The following is a 13178-nucleotide window of genomic DNA, read 5'->3' as shown; positions in this document are numbered from 1 at the left end:
CGTGGTTCCCTTGCCACATGGTGGTAAGAGCTAGCAACCGCCCTTGCCTTGGCATTCCACTGAATGGCTCCACCCCCAAAATGGAATCCCCAACACGGGGGAGGCAGGCTTGTAGGCACAATCTCCCTCTATCAGTGGATCCATCCCAATGCCCTAATTTGGTTTCCTTGTAAAGAGTCCAAAAAATACAAGCTGAATCTGTTAATGTAGGAATGTCCTTTTGCTGTGTGTTGTATCATATATACCCATGTCTAAAGTGTCCAAAAATTGACAGTCCCTCTTATAGCAATTTTATTAGATCTTTGTCTACAAAACCCTTTCCCTCCATTTTTTACTTCCTTCCTTTCATAATGATGCAGTGCCCACATATGTTCCACAATGGCTTTTAATGTTTCTGAAAAGGATAAAAACAAATGAGTTTGATAGAGTTTCTAGCATCTTCTACCTGTTTCTCTTCTCATAGGACAAAATAATTTGAATTGCCAAATGGTGTAATGTGATTTACCAGAGTTCCTTTTCCCCTTAAAAAAAATTAATTTCCCATCAGTGTGGATGTGAATAGTTTGGGCAGCTGTCCCTCAAGGTGTGCAGGTAGCCTTCAAAGATCTCCATACTAATTTTATTTCTGCTAGTGATACTGGACAGATGTAAACTTTTAATAAGCACACGAAACTACCTTAAAATGGAGCAGACAGTTGTTCTATCAAAGTCAATATTGTTTATTCAGATTGGCTGTGGCTTTATAAGATCTCAACTACTACTCGATCTTTGTAAGTGGAGATGTTCTAGTTGAATCTAGGACTTTGTGCATGTAAAACTGATGCTCTACAAGCATCAATTTTATACAAGCAGCTATCCAGGTTTTACTGTGATCTTTCCAAAAGTTTGAGGAAAGCCAAGTTTGAGGAAAATCATAGAAAAGCTGGCAAAAACCTGAGAGGTACACAATCCTCTGCAATGTTGTGGGGAAGCCATTGGGCTGACTCCCAAAAGCATTGAACCTAGGGCAGATAACCTGTGCAGAAAAGTATATGCTAGTCAGGCTGTCTACATACCCACTTAAAAATGTATTGGGCTCTGAGTATTAGTAGCTGATCTAAGCATGCTTAGACACATCCTTTGAGCAATCTATCCCCCCCCCCCTCTCTCTCTGTCTCTCTGTCTGTCTGTCTGTCTCTCTCTCTCTCTCTCTCTCTCTCTCTCTCACACACACACACACACACACAAAGAGGACTTCACTACTCCGTTAAGGGCTTAAAGCTGATTAAGTCATTCTGTTGAGCAGCATTGACAATTCAGCAGAAATATGGTTTGCCTAAGAGTATGAATCTCCATTCAAACATTTTAAAAGGATTAGGTTTAGGATCCTTAACTGATAAATGCCAGCGTGATTGGCCATTAGGATCCTTAACTGATAAATGCCAGCATAATTGAGATATGTGGCTATATGTTTGCAAATACTCTTTATCTGTGAATATATGGAATGTCAGAAATTTTTTTTGTTTAACTGATAAGTAGTGTTGGACATGAACTTGACCTATTGTTTTGATGGATCACAAAAGGCAGGCTTTAACTACTAAAATATGTATCATAATTCATGTAAGTGGAAAACTCCCCACTCTCCTTTGGGGTATTAGTAACTGTCCACCCAAACTTTGCAGTATTTTTTTCTTAAATGAACTGAAACCTATAATGGCACTCAGATAGCAACGATAAGACACGCTTTTTAAAAATACAAATTTATTAAAAAACATAACAAAATAGGGATCTCTATTTTTAAAAATCCTCTAAAATGATGATTTAAAAACTGAATAAAATATTTCAAAAATTACGTTAACAGCGCCTTGCAATTACAATACAGAGGAACCTGGCAGTCAACTCTAAGACTTCTCTTGAGCCATTATTGTCCAGAAGAAAGAGGGCTTTCTATTGGTCTGTGAGAATGCTGTTGTCGATCAACAGAGGAGCCAGGAACTTTCTCCTACCTGCATTATATAAAGGACAATGATGCAGGATATGATGAACTGAGGAATGCAGTATAGTTAGGGCCTGGTATGAAAGATTCTTTCTCTCACAGGTGAAACAGAAGCGGGTGCAGTATTTAAAGGTGATGCACCAGGCCCTGGTTTCATAATTTTTTTTCTTGTGCACATGAAAATGACATTTAAGAAAATGAACAAGATGCTATACTCCATTCTCTGTTTTATTTTCTCACAACAAATGATGAGAAGAGATTCTGATCTAAATACCAGTAGATATACAGTAATCATTTTAATTGAATTTGGGAGTCTCCTCATGATCCTTAGAAAAAAAAGAGTTGGGTTTTATACCCTGCTTTTCTCTCCCTTTAAGAAGCCTCAAAGCGACTTACAATCACCTTCTGCTCCCCACAACAGGCACCTTGTGAGGTAGGTGGGGCTGAGAGAGTTCTGAGAGAACTGTGACTAGCCCAAGGTCCCCCAGCAGGCTGCCTGTGGAGGAATGGGGAATCAAACCCAGTTCTCCAAATTAGAGTCCATCACTCTCAACTACTACACAGTGCCGTCTCTCCACACTCATACCTTTAGTTTCTCATTCAAACCAGTTGAGGTAAAATGACCCATCTCAAAATATATGTTGTATTTTAAAAAGCATTATACGAGGTTGGTGGATGAACTGAGATAACAAAAGGCAACTGACTTTATTAAGGTTGAGGACTACATAAAGTATTGAATTGTACTTGGTTGAAAACCAAGTTTTACCTTATCATCTTCCATCTCTAAGGATCAGGTTGAAACTGGGTTTTCTCTCTCTCTTGGCCCGAGTTCTTGATATCATGCATTACTACTTGGTAGAGCTACCAAGCGTCAGTTCTAAGCTGCAGATATTTTGCTAATGCATTTTTAATTTTTTTAGACCCCTAGAGATCAAGGCTATTTATAATTAATGACAAATTTGCTGAAAGTTTTCATACACTTTCTTTGGAAGAGTGTTGAAAACATTGCTCATCAGTTTATTCCAATCCCCCCCGCTCCTAAGTTTATTTCTACGTATTTTAGAGATTTATGCTTCAGGAATCAAGCAACCAGGGAGCTTCTTAGCAGAATCATGCTACCTGTCTGTTTATGCGTGCATTGGGGGGCAGGTCTGGGGAGGAGATTCAACTGCTATGACTGTTAGCCTAGCTTGATGACCAAGGTTCAAAGTCTGTTAAATCCATCCAAATAGTTACTCTTAAAATTGTTAAAATCATACACAGTAAAGTTATAATGAACTCATTCCAGCTTTAGACCACGTTACACAATTTATAGTTTAAAACTGAATCGAGTACATAGAATAAAATAACATATAAAGTATTTTGTTGGGAAATGGAACATCGATGCCATATGAGTTATGTTGGGTAAAGCAAATAGCCTTTGTTGAAAACAAAAGCAAAGCTTAGGGGGAATATAAAATTACCCAAGTAGAGGAGGATAGATTAATCAAGGAAATATGAGCTGCACTAGTTCATACAGTTTGAGCTTCATCAGCTGTCTGCCCATTCATTTTCTCTTTCAGTTGATACCACTGAATACAGTTGATTAGGGTAAACAAAGCCATCTGTCCAAATGAATGGGCAAAAAGCCCACTAAAACTGGGAAGATCTGAAGTGTTAACTACATGTTAGCATATCCTCCTACCCTTTGACATTGTATGTTCAAAATGGGTTTTATTATTTGAAGTGTTGATCTGGCAACCTGTGTGCTATAGTCCTGCTTATGTCCTGTTTTGGATGCTATGAGGAACTCCCACAATCTTTCATGTGCCTGCCTAATAGTTTGCAAATCAGTTTTCCTCCTTAAAGAGGCAGGGGGTAGACTACATGTTGGAAACTGAGCTCCAGCTGTTTTACCAAAAAGAATAGCAACTACTGCAGGTGTGGATTTTGAACTGGTGCATGAGAGTACTTGACCATTTCTTCATTGGTTACCCCTCTTCCCTTAACTTCTGTGCAGTACCAAGTGTTTGCTCTGGAGGGTGGAATGAGTAGTCGTGGATGATTTGAAGCAGATTTTGAATGACTTTTGTTGTAAAAACCAGCCCTCATCTGTGATCTGTTGTTCATGTTTGACTGCAACGTGTAGCTAGACCCTCTGTAACTTTAAATGGAAACTCTTTTGCATTGTGTTGGTTTTCTTGGCTCCTGCATCATACTGCTGACTCATGTTCAGTTTGTGGTCTAAGACAAGAAGATCCCTTTTACGTGTACTATTGTCAAGCCAAGTGTCACCGATCCTATATTATTATTATTATTATTATTATTATTATTATTATTATTATTATTATTATTATTATTATTATTATTATTATTATTAATTCAATTTCTATACCGCCCGATCCCCAAAGGGGATCTGTATGGTTTTTTTTCTGCCTAAGTATAGTATCTTACATTTATCTCTGTTGAAATTCATTTTGTTTGTTTTGGCCCAGCTCTCTAATATGTCCAGGTTATTTTGAATTCTGACCCTGTCCTCTGGGATATTAGCTCCCAATTTAGTGTCATTTGCAAATTTGATTAGCATGCCCTCTATTCCATCATCCAAGTCATTGATAAAAATATTGAATAGCACTGGGCCCAGGACAGAGCCCTAAGGCACCCATCTGGTCACTTCTCTCCAGGATGAAGATGGGTCACTGGTGAGCACCCTTTGGCTTGCTCAGTCAACCAATTACAAATCCATCTAGCAGTAGCATTTCTAGCCCACATTTTAGTAGTTTGCTTGCAAGAATATCATGGGGCACTTTGTCAAAGGCCTTACTAAAATCAAGGTATGTTACATCTACAGCATTCCCTTCGTCTACCAAGACTGTCACTCGAATAAAAAAAAAGAGATACGATTAGTTTAGCATGACTTGTTTTTGAGGAACCCATGTTGACTTTTAGTGATCATGGCATTCCCTTCTAAGTGCTTACAGACTGTTTAATGATCTGCTCCTGGTATCTTTCCCAGAATCTTTCCTGGTATTGATGTCAGGCTGACTGAGTCGTAATTGTCTGGGTCCTCTCCCGCCCTTTTTTTTTTGAAGATGGGGACAATATTAGCCCTCCTCCAGTCTGCTGGGACTTCCTCTGTTCTTTAGGAATTCTCAAAGATTATAGCAAGTGGTTTTGAGATTATTTCTGCCAATTCTTTTAATGCAATATTGTATAATATTAACATATTTATCTTTTAACACCATAAATATACACCACTTCTTTTTTAAGTTAAAAGAAAAGGGAAAAAATCAGACTGATTCTCTGGTACAAAGGAGGGCCAAAAAAATTTCAGAAGTAAGAGAGCTACAAGAAGTAGGAATGTAGAATTTGGCAGATTAATTGCATTATATGTGCGTGTGTGTATGTGTGTTAAAGTTAGAGTATTTCAATATGATCTTAAAATATTATGTAACACAGCATTATGAAGTTTAATAAAGCAGTGCAGAGGCCCTGCAGAAAAAAAGTAATGTAAGCCAGAACGCTATGCCAGAATGCAATACACTGCATTTTTCTTTTTGCCCTGACAAGAGTGCTGATTAACTAACTTGTAATGCATTTTAATCTCACTTCATTGCACAGCCTGGGTCACAGGTGCTCTGGCATAATATAAATCATTATTTATTATGCTGGAATGAAATCATCCCAGCTAAATGGAGTGCAAACGCTGGACCATTAACTGCTGTAGAACCCCCCCCTTCGGAGTTATATAACTATACCATTTGGGTAACTCTTTGATTTGTATAATCAGTGTAGTTATTTCTCATCTTTACAGTTTGGACGTCTCAATTTTCTTATATAGCACAATATTTAATCGAACCATCAGGGCAAATTTTCACAATTAGTTTGTTTCCCAATGATTCCAGGCAGTATCATTTCTGCGCTTAGATTAGTTATATATGTCAACAATGTTTTCTTCCCCTTTCAGATAAACTAGACACATCGTACTGAAAAAAAAAAATTCTTAGCTCTCAGTCATAACAGTTAGTTACCCAAACTCATTTTAAATGTCATAATTTAAAACATTAGGTGTGAATATCTTTTGAAATATGCGTGTAAATTTCCCTTTCCAGAAAACAATAAAAGACAATGAAGCTTAATCTAATACAAATTGGATTCTTGGCTTGAACCTGACAAGACTACTGCAGTAAGAACGAGGACTGGCTAGCTAGGTTGACATTAGTCCTGTTCTCAGAAAATATGAAGATGGCACATTTGGCCAAAAAAGATAGTTATGCTTCTTTGAACATTGACGGTTAAATTTACAGAGAGAGAATGCCTTGTCAGTAAGGCCTTTCAAGGAATGGAGGGAAAGCAGCTATATCTGAAGATATGCTCTCTCAAGAGCCAGTGTGGTGTTATGTGTAAGGTGTCGGATTAGGATCTGGGAAACCCGGGTTCAAATTTCCAGTCTGCTATGGAAACTTGCTGAGTAACCTTGGACCAGTTTCACACGCTAGCCTCAACCCTGGCACATTTTGAGTGGGAGACCTCCAAGAAAGACCAGGGTTGTGACTTGGAGGCAGTCAATGACAAACCATCTCTGAACGTCTCTTCTCTTGAAATTCCTTTGGCATCACCATGAGTCAGTTGTGACTTGATGGCAAAAGACAGACACAAAGACTTGCTCTCACTAGGCAGCTGGTAATAACGGTCATATTCGTATACACAGTGGAGTACTTTCTGTAGTTCTGTGTATGCCATGAGAACAAATTTAGCTGCCATATTGAGAGGGTGAGAAGCTAGCCCCCCTTGTGCTTTTACTGGCTCTTGTAAAAGAAGAAGAGTTGGTTTTTATACCTCGCTTTTCTCTGCCTTTGAGGAGTCTCAAAATGGCTTACAATTGCTTTCCCCAAACCTGTTTTTTCAGATGAGAGTCTGCCTCTCTACACCACTCTGACTCTCTGACCTATCCAAGATTGGGAAAGGGGATATTCAGGACATTCACTGGCAACCACTGCGGTTGTTACAGCAGTGGTTGGATATTCACCACCTTCCTATACCTGCCAAAAAAAGAAGAGAATAAGAAAAACAGTTGGTTTTTGTACCCTTCTTTTCTCTACTTTTAAGGTAGAGAAGGCTAACAATCACCTTCCCTTCCTCTGCCCAGAATAGACACCTTGTGAGGTAGATGGGGCTGAGAGAGTTCTGAGAGAACTGTGACTAGCCCAAGGTCACCCAGCATGCTTCTTGTGGAGGAGCAGGAAAAACAGACCCTGTTCACCAGATTAGAGTTTGCTGCTCATGTGGAGGAGTGGGGAATCAAACCTGTGAAACCAAAGCTCCTCTTGACCACCATACCATGCAGGCAGTGAGTGGCATTCTTTGCTAGCACTGGATTCAGACTGTCTGCAAGGGCAGCCCAATGCAAAGCACATTAAGGTATTGATATAAAGCTATGAATTACTGTGGCAACATTCTAATTGTCTGGGAATGGAGGTAGCTGAAGGTGACTGACAAAGAACACTCTGGGCTACTACCAAAGCACATGTATTGAAAAGAGACTTACAATCGCCTTCCCTTCCTCTCCCCAGAATAGACACCAGATGAAGAACTATTCCTAGGTGACATACCTATTCATCAGATGAGACATGCACACAGCATTGATAACAGATGGATAAATCCCTCATGCTCACAATATCTGACCTGGTAGCAAGCATAATTTTGAGCTAAGGTTTCAAAGTTAGCTTGTTAAAACCCTTCATTTGGCCAGTTTTCTGACACTATGTAGGTTCTTGTTCATATTTGGAAGTTATACAGGCTAGATGCAGGTTTATTGCTGCATTGAAAATGAAATCCAGTAACAGCACCGCTTGGGGAGGGGAAGCCTGAGCCAGAGAAAGAGAGAGTTTTAGGAAAGAGGAGACTGGTAGGTTGATTCTCAAAGGGGGAGACCAATCTGTCATGGGCTGAAGCAGGGTGAAAGAAGAGCATGAGGAGAACTGAGGAATGAAGAAGAGAACAAGAGACATATACCTTCTGAGCTCTGGCTTGTTTTCCCTCCGCTGCCACCTGAATAATAAATGTCTGGTTGATAAATCTTACAGCCCAATCCAAATGGGAGCAGGAGAGCATGGCAGCTAGGGAAAATATGGCTGCATTCCTTCTATCAGGTTCCCTGGCAACCCGGGCAGGAGGAAAACCACAAAATCCTCCTTCCCCTTGGAAATCCCATAGCTCCATCCCTGGGCCCACAGCTCGAATGCCCCCTCCCCCGTTGGGGCACAGTTCTGCGCTAGGTGGGCACCACAGCTGTCTGAGTGCGTGCACTGCAGAGCTCCGTGGCACCCCTGGAGATGTGGGAGCCCCTCCATGAGTGGGAATACCCCTTACGCTAGTGAGATGGGCCCCCTCAGTACAAGCCCACGTCGCATCCAGTGAGGGATTTACGCCCCCCCACCTCTGTAATTTAAATACTTTATATAAGGATATTAAAGTACTGAATTAATATACTGAGGTTCAAAGGATTTCATGATACATTATTAGCTATTTATTAATTTTGTGCTTTTAAAATTAGCTTCATCTGTGTCCATTGAATTTCATAGTTTTCTAATTTTTATTTTTTTTCTTTACTGATATTCATAGTCTCCCCTGAGGAAGACTTTCTGTCAAAACATACTGGCCATTGTATTTGAAGTCCCTTTTAATGTGTTGTTCTCTGACAATAAAAGAGGATTTTTATTTATACTTGAGTATTTTATTGAGAGATCTAGAGTACATGACTCTGGTTATTGCTGGCATTGTGTTTTCTTCTTTTTATCATGGTTGAAGAATTGGGAGAAGGCTGCAAGATTACATTACCTGCCACCTTCTCTCTTCTGGAGCATGGGTTTCTCCTGCCTGCGTTAACATTAGTACTGTTGTCAAACCAACAATAAAGGATAGCCTGAGATCTGAAAGTCTTGCTCTGAAGCTGTTTTTAGATCACAGTCTAAGTAAAAATCCTGGTCAGCCTTAGCTTCAGGTAAGGGTGGTTATAGCTTTATAGAGGAGTGTTCACATTCCAGAGCGGAGGATGTGAGTATGCTTTTGTGTACTATTCCCACCAGATGATATAGTATTCCTGAGTCTGTGTGGAACAGCCTGTCATTTTTAAGGAATGGGAATTGTGGGGGCCTAATTCTGGTAGGGACCCCTGGAGCATAGAGGGAGAAGGGACTTCTCCTCCCTCCCCCCACACATTGTTTTTCTGTTCCAAAACAACTCTGTGGAATGGGCAAGTAACCATTCAACCACGTTCCGTAGCTTGCCATCATAGGGCCAATGCAAGACTGATATTTAAGAAAATGTTTCTTCTGCTGTAACAGTGGTTGACTTTTGAGTAGATGCTTGACTGAATATATGCAATGTGTGTGGAAATTAAATGAGACCAAATAATCAGATGTTGTGATCCGGTGCATGAGTTCTGCAGACTATGGAAGAAACCTTACCGGGTTTGGAAAAAACAGATCCATACTCATAACAATTAAGCTGAAAGGCAAACTGAAAGTGTACTAACTTAAAACATCAAGAAAAAGACTAATTTAAATCCATTTCCTATTTTTTTTTTACAAAATTCATTATGATTCATGTACAACTATGCATACAATCTGGTCACTATACCAATTAATAACTAGAAACAGAAAAGCCACCGTACCCTGGCTGCCAAATGTACTTAGGCTCTAAGCTCTAGTGTAATAATTTATTAGTGAACTGAAAATGTGAAAAGTGCAAATCATGCAAACTTCCTATGACATAAATTACTCATACAACATCAGTACACAAAATAGATCACATTCGGGAGAATATTTCAGTCCAATAGATCAAAGTTTGCCTGTTTTTGGGTCTACTTTCTAACCAGCTCACTGTCATGCCTATTATTAAGCTCAGCAAAAGTTCAGTCGACCCGCGTGCCCAGTGGCTCCCGTTGTACAGGTTTGGAGTGAAATAGAAGCTTGTCTTCTGGTCTGTTGACAATTTCTCCAGACTCCCAGTACATATATTAACAAATATACAGCAACAGCAGAACGCATTCTGTGGTAAACCACATTTTTGGACAACCTTCCTCAGTAGTAATATATCCCTTGCCAGCTTAATCCAGGATTAAAAAGTAGAACTAGCTCTCACTTCCGTGATGTGACTAAGAGCCTGCTGATTGAAACTTTCTGGTTTGCAACCAAATGACCTTTTACACAATTTTGGAGCATAATGCAAAACATTTTGTTATGCAATTTGTATATCTCTGCTTACAGACATGAAACAGATTTCTGTTTGTCTTTCTATGTATATGCTCAAAGATACTAAACAAGATTACTTACTTGAAGATTAAGACTATAGTTCTGTAATCACATATTTGGAAGCAAGTCCTATTAATCTGGAACTTGCCTCTAAGTCAACATACATGATATCCAGCTACAGTTGTCCAGAACTTTCTGTAAGGAAGGGCAGTGTTGCTGACTATTTAGACCAGCTAAATACCGGTAGTCATAATTTGAGAAAAGAATACATAAATCTCAACTGGAAAAGGGCATTAAAATAGGACTACAGTTTGAGTCATATAGGTTCCAGGGATGATTCTGGTGGAACAAAATTCTAGTCCAGTAGTCCAGTGGAACAAAATTCTAGTCCAATAGCAGCTTGAAGTCCAGCAAAGCATTGCAGCAAAATTTGTCTTTAAGGTGTCACTGGACTCCAGTTTTGTTCTACTATTGCTACAGACTAACATGGCTACCCACCTGAAACTATCTCCATGGCTAAGTGAGTATTTGAATTTGTTCTTGCAGATTCTAATCCAACATACTAGCTACTACATCACATTCGATCCTCTACAAAATGTACAAAATAATGATTTGTATATTAGTAGGCATGGATGCAGAATAACATATGGTATTTTGCATCAGTTTGTGGGTTATAGTGAACCTTGGAGGATTTTCACATTTTGGCAGGCTGTTGACGAAGTCACAAACTGCAGCTTGATCGGGAAGATGCCTATCAAGATCTGTTTTCTCTTCCAACCTTGTTTTCTAACTGCAAACCGTGGTCTTCTGTGTTAATATCTTGAAGGCTCGTTTTTCTATAGAAGGTCATTTTTATACGGATTCAGACATGCACGTCTTGGGCCTCATTCGGTCCTTCGTTTATTTCCCTTAGTTTAGTAGAAATTGGAGTGCTTGATTTTGGAGAAAGAAAGAGTAAATAGGTCTGTTTTCACTAGAAGGAAGTAAAGTGAATTAAAGTATGTGATTCCCTTCTGCTCAGCTACCCTTATCTATATTTTAAGACCCTTCACTGTTGAAAAAAAATAGTTTATTTTAAAACTGCTTTCCAGAAAGCTGTTTATCATCCTTTTTTTTTCGTTTTTCCAGTTTATGTCTGTTGAACTTTGTAGTTGTTTTAACTTCTTACCTGGAAAGGGGGTAGCTTTTGATCTTCATAAGCGACTTTCGTGGAAGATTCTGGTTCTGCAGTTATGTTCATCTTTCCTGGAAATATATGTTACATTGTGTAATAAGTGAAACTAAATTGTAATTTTATTCTTCTAAGAGAAAATATATTGTTCTGCAAGTGGATAAAGAATCTCATTTCACTATGTTTAAAATGTTCACTATCTTAAAAAAACCATACATTTTAAAAGAATTAAATGTTGATGTATTAGCTGGAAATATTGTTGAATTCTATGTATATGTACAGGAACTTGACAAGAGGAGTCGGTAGATTTAGAGAGATTCTAAGAGCTGTTGAAACAAGAACTACACAAAATCTCCGAATGGTAAGTTTTTTTATGCCTACAAATAATTGCATCTAATTATAGTTAATAAGAATTTTTGTAATTGGTTTTAAATCATTAATATCTTGTGCATTGTTATCCTGTTGCTACATTAGAAGAAAAATATTACGGAACATTCAGTTATCAACAAACATTTTAATTTGATATTAAAATAAAAGTAAATAATTCAAAGGGACTAATTCATATTTTGCTGAAGACACATTTACCCAAAGACTTGTACTAATAGCCTGTTAAGTTGCATGCTGATGAGCAGAATTTTATGCAATATGATTAATTTTTTTAGTTCCGCAATCTGTTTTTTCCTCCCTACACCCTTAATGGGGAAAAATATTGTTCCTTGTTAACAGACAATAGCAAGGCAATTAGCTGAAATCCTGCTAAGAGGAATGTGTGAACAGAGTTATTGGAATCCCTTGGATGACCCTCCTCATCAGTCGCCCCTGGACGACCCCCTCTGGAAAGGTGCAAACACTAAAAATTATGCACTTAGCAGAAGACCACGGGTATACTCTGGAGAAAAGTAAGTTTTGCCAATCATGTTTAAAATAATGGGGGTAGGCAGTTCTATCAAATGAAATAAATAAATAATTGATTGATCAGTATGCTTTGAAATAGCATAATTACAATTAATTATAATTAAAAAGTAGAATAGTCTCTTAATTGAGTTGTTGTGAAAGAGACCAAAATGGAGAAAAAAAATCCACTTCCTTGGTAGGCAGAATAAAAACATTTTTCCTGACTCTACGTAAACAATCTTCTATGAACAGACATGGATTAATACATTAATCACCAATATTATCTGCTCATGGCCAGACTCGGGGCGGCTTACAAACAGTAAAAACACTGCATAGGTATAAACATTAAAATACAATTAAAATTATTATGATCTAAATTACTTCCCTGATGGCGATAAATATCATATCAGTTCAGTCTGGAAAACCCACATTATCTAAATCACCAGAGGATGAGCTGGGAGAGTAAAATGTAATCAGGAAGGAGGGAGGCGCACAGTTTGAACGTATAACAAAAGGTGCTCGCTGTGTTAAACTCAGTTGTCCAATTTTGTTTGGTGGTAAGTGGTTGGAAGGCCAGTAGGATACCACAACAATGGGTGATCTCAACCAAAAACCTGACAGGACATCTGTGTCTTACAGGCCCTGTGGAATTGAGTAAGATCCCGCAGGGCTTTGGTATCAGCAGACGGAGAAGTTCCACCAGCCTGAAGCCTGAGCCAAAAAGTCCTGGCTCTAGTTGAGGCCAACCTAATGTCCTTAAGGCCAGGGACCAGCAGCAGATTTCCATCGGAGGAACAAAGCAACCTTGTTAACGTACAGTATCTAGGAGGTTATGAGCTTCCTAGTGCATATGCACCATACTATAGTACTGGAGCAACAGGATAAAGCATTACAATACTTGGCC

The 13178-nt window shown here is 38.9% G+C and overlaps 1 protein-coding gene across 4 annotated transcripts in view; it reads left to right on the top strand.

Moving 5' to 3' along the window:
- Positions 1-13178, top strand: part of TTC7B (tetratricopeptide repeat domain 7B) — a 130878-nt gene that overhangs the window by 39077 nt on the left and 78623 nt on the right. For all 4 annotated transcript variants that reach the window (XM_048485191.1, XM_048485192.1, XM_048485190.1 and 1 more), the window contains 2 exons: positions 11663-11741; positions 12107-12279. In XM_048485191.1, coding sequence (XP_048341148.1) covers positions 11663-11741; positions 12107-12279 — 252 coding nt within the window. The remainder of the gene's footprint in view (positions 1-11662; positions 11742-12106; positions 12280-13178) is intronic.

This window comes from Sphaerodactylus townsendi, linkage group LG02 (assembly GCF_021028975.2).
Source record: "Sphaerodactylus townsendi isolate TG3544 linkage group LG02, MPM_Stown_v2.3, whole genome shotgun sequence".
NCBI lineage: Eukaryota > Metazoa > Chordata > Lepidosauria > Squamata > Sphaerodactylidae > Sphaerodactylus > Sphaerodactylus townsendi.
The sequence above is the reverse complement of the archived record's forward strand: the minus strand, read 5'-3'. Positions and strand labels throughout refer to the sequence as shown.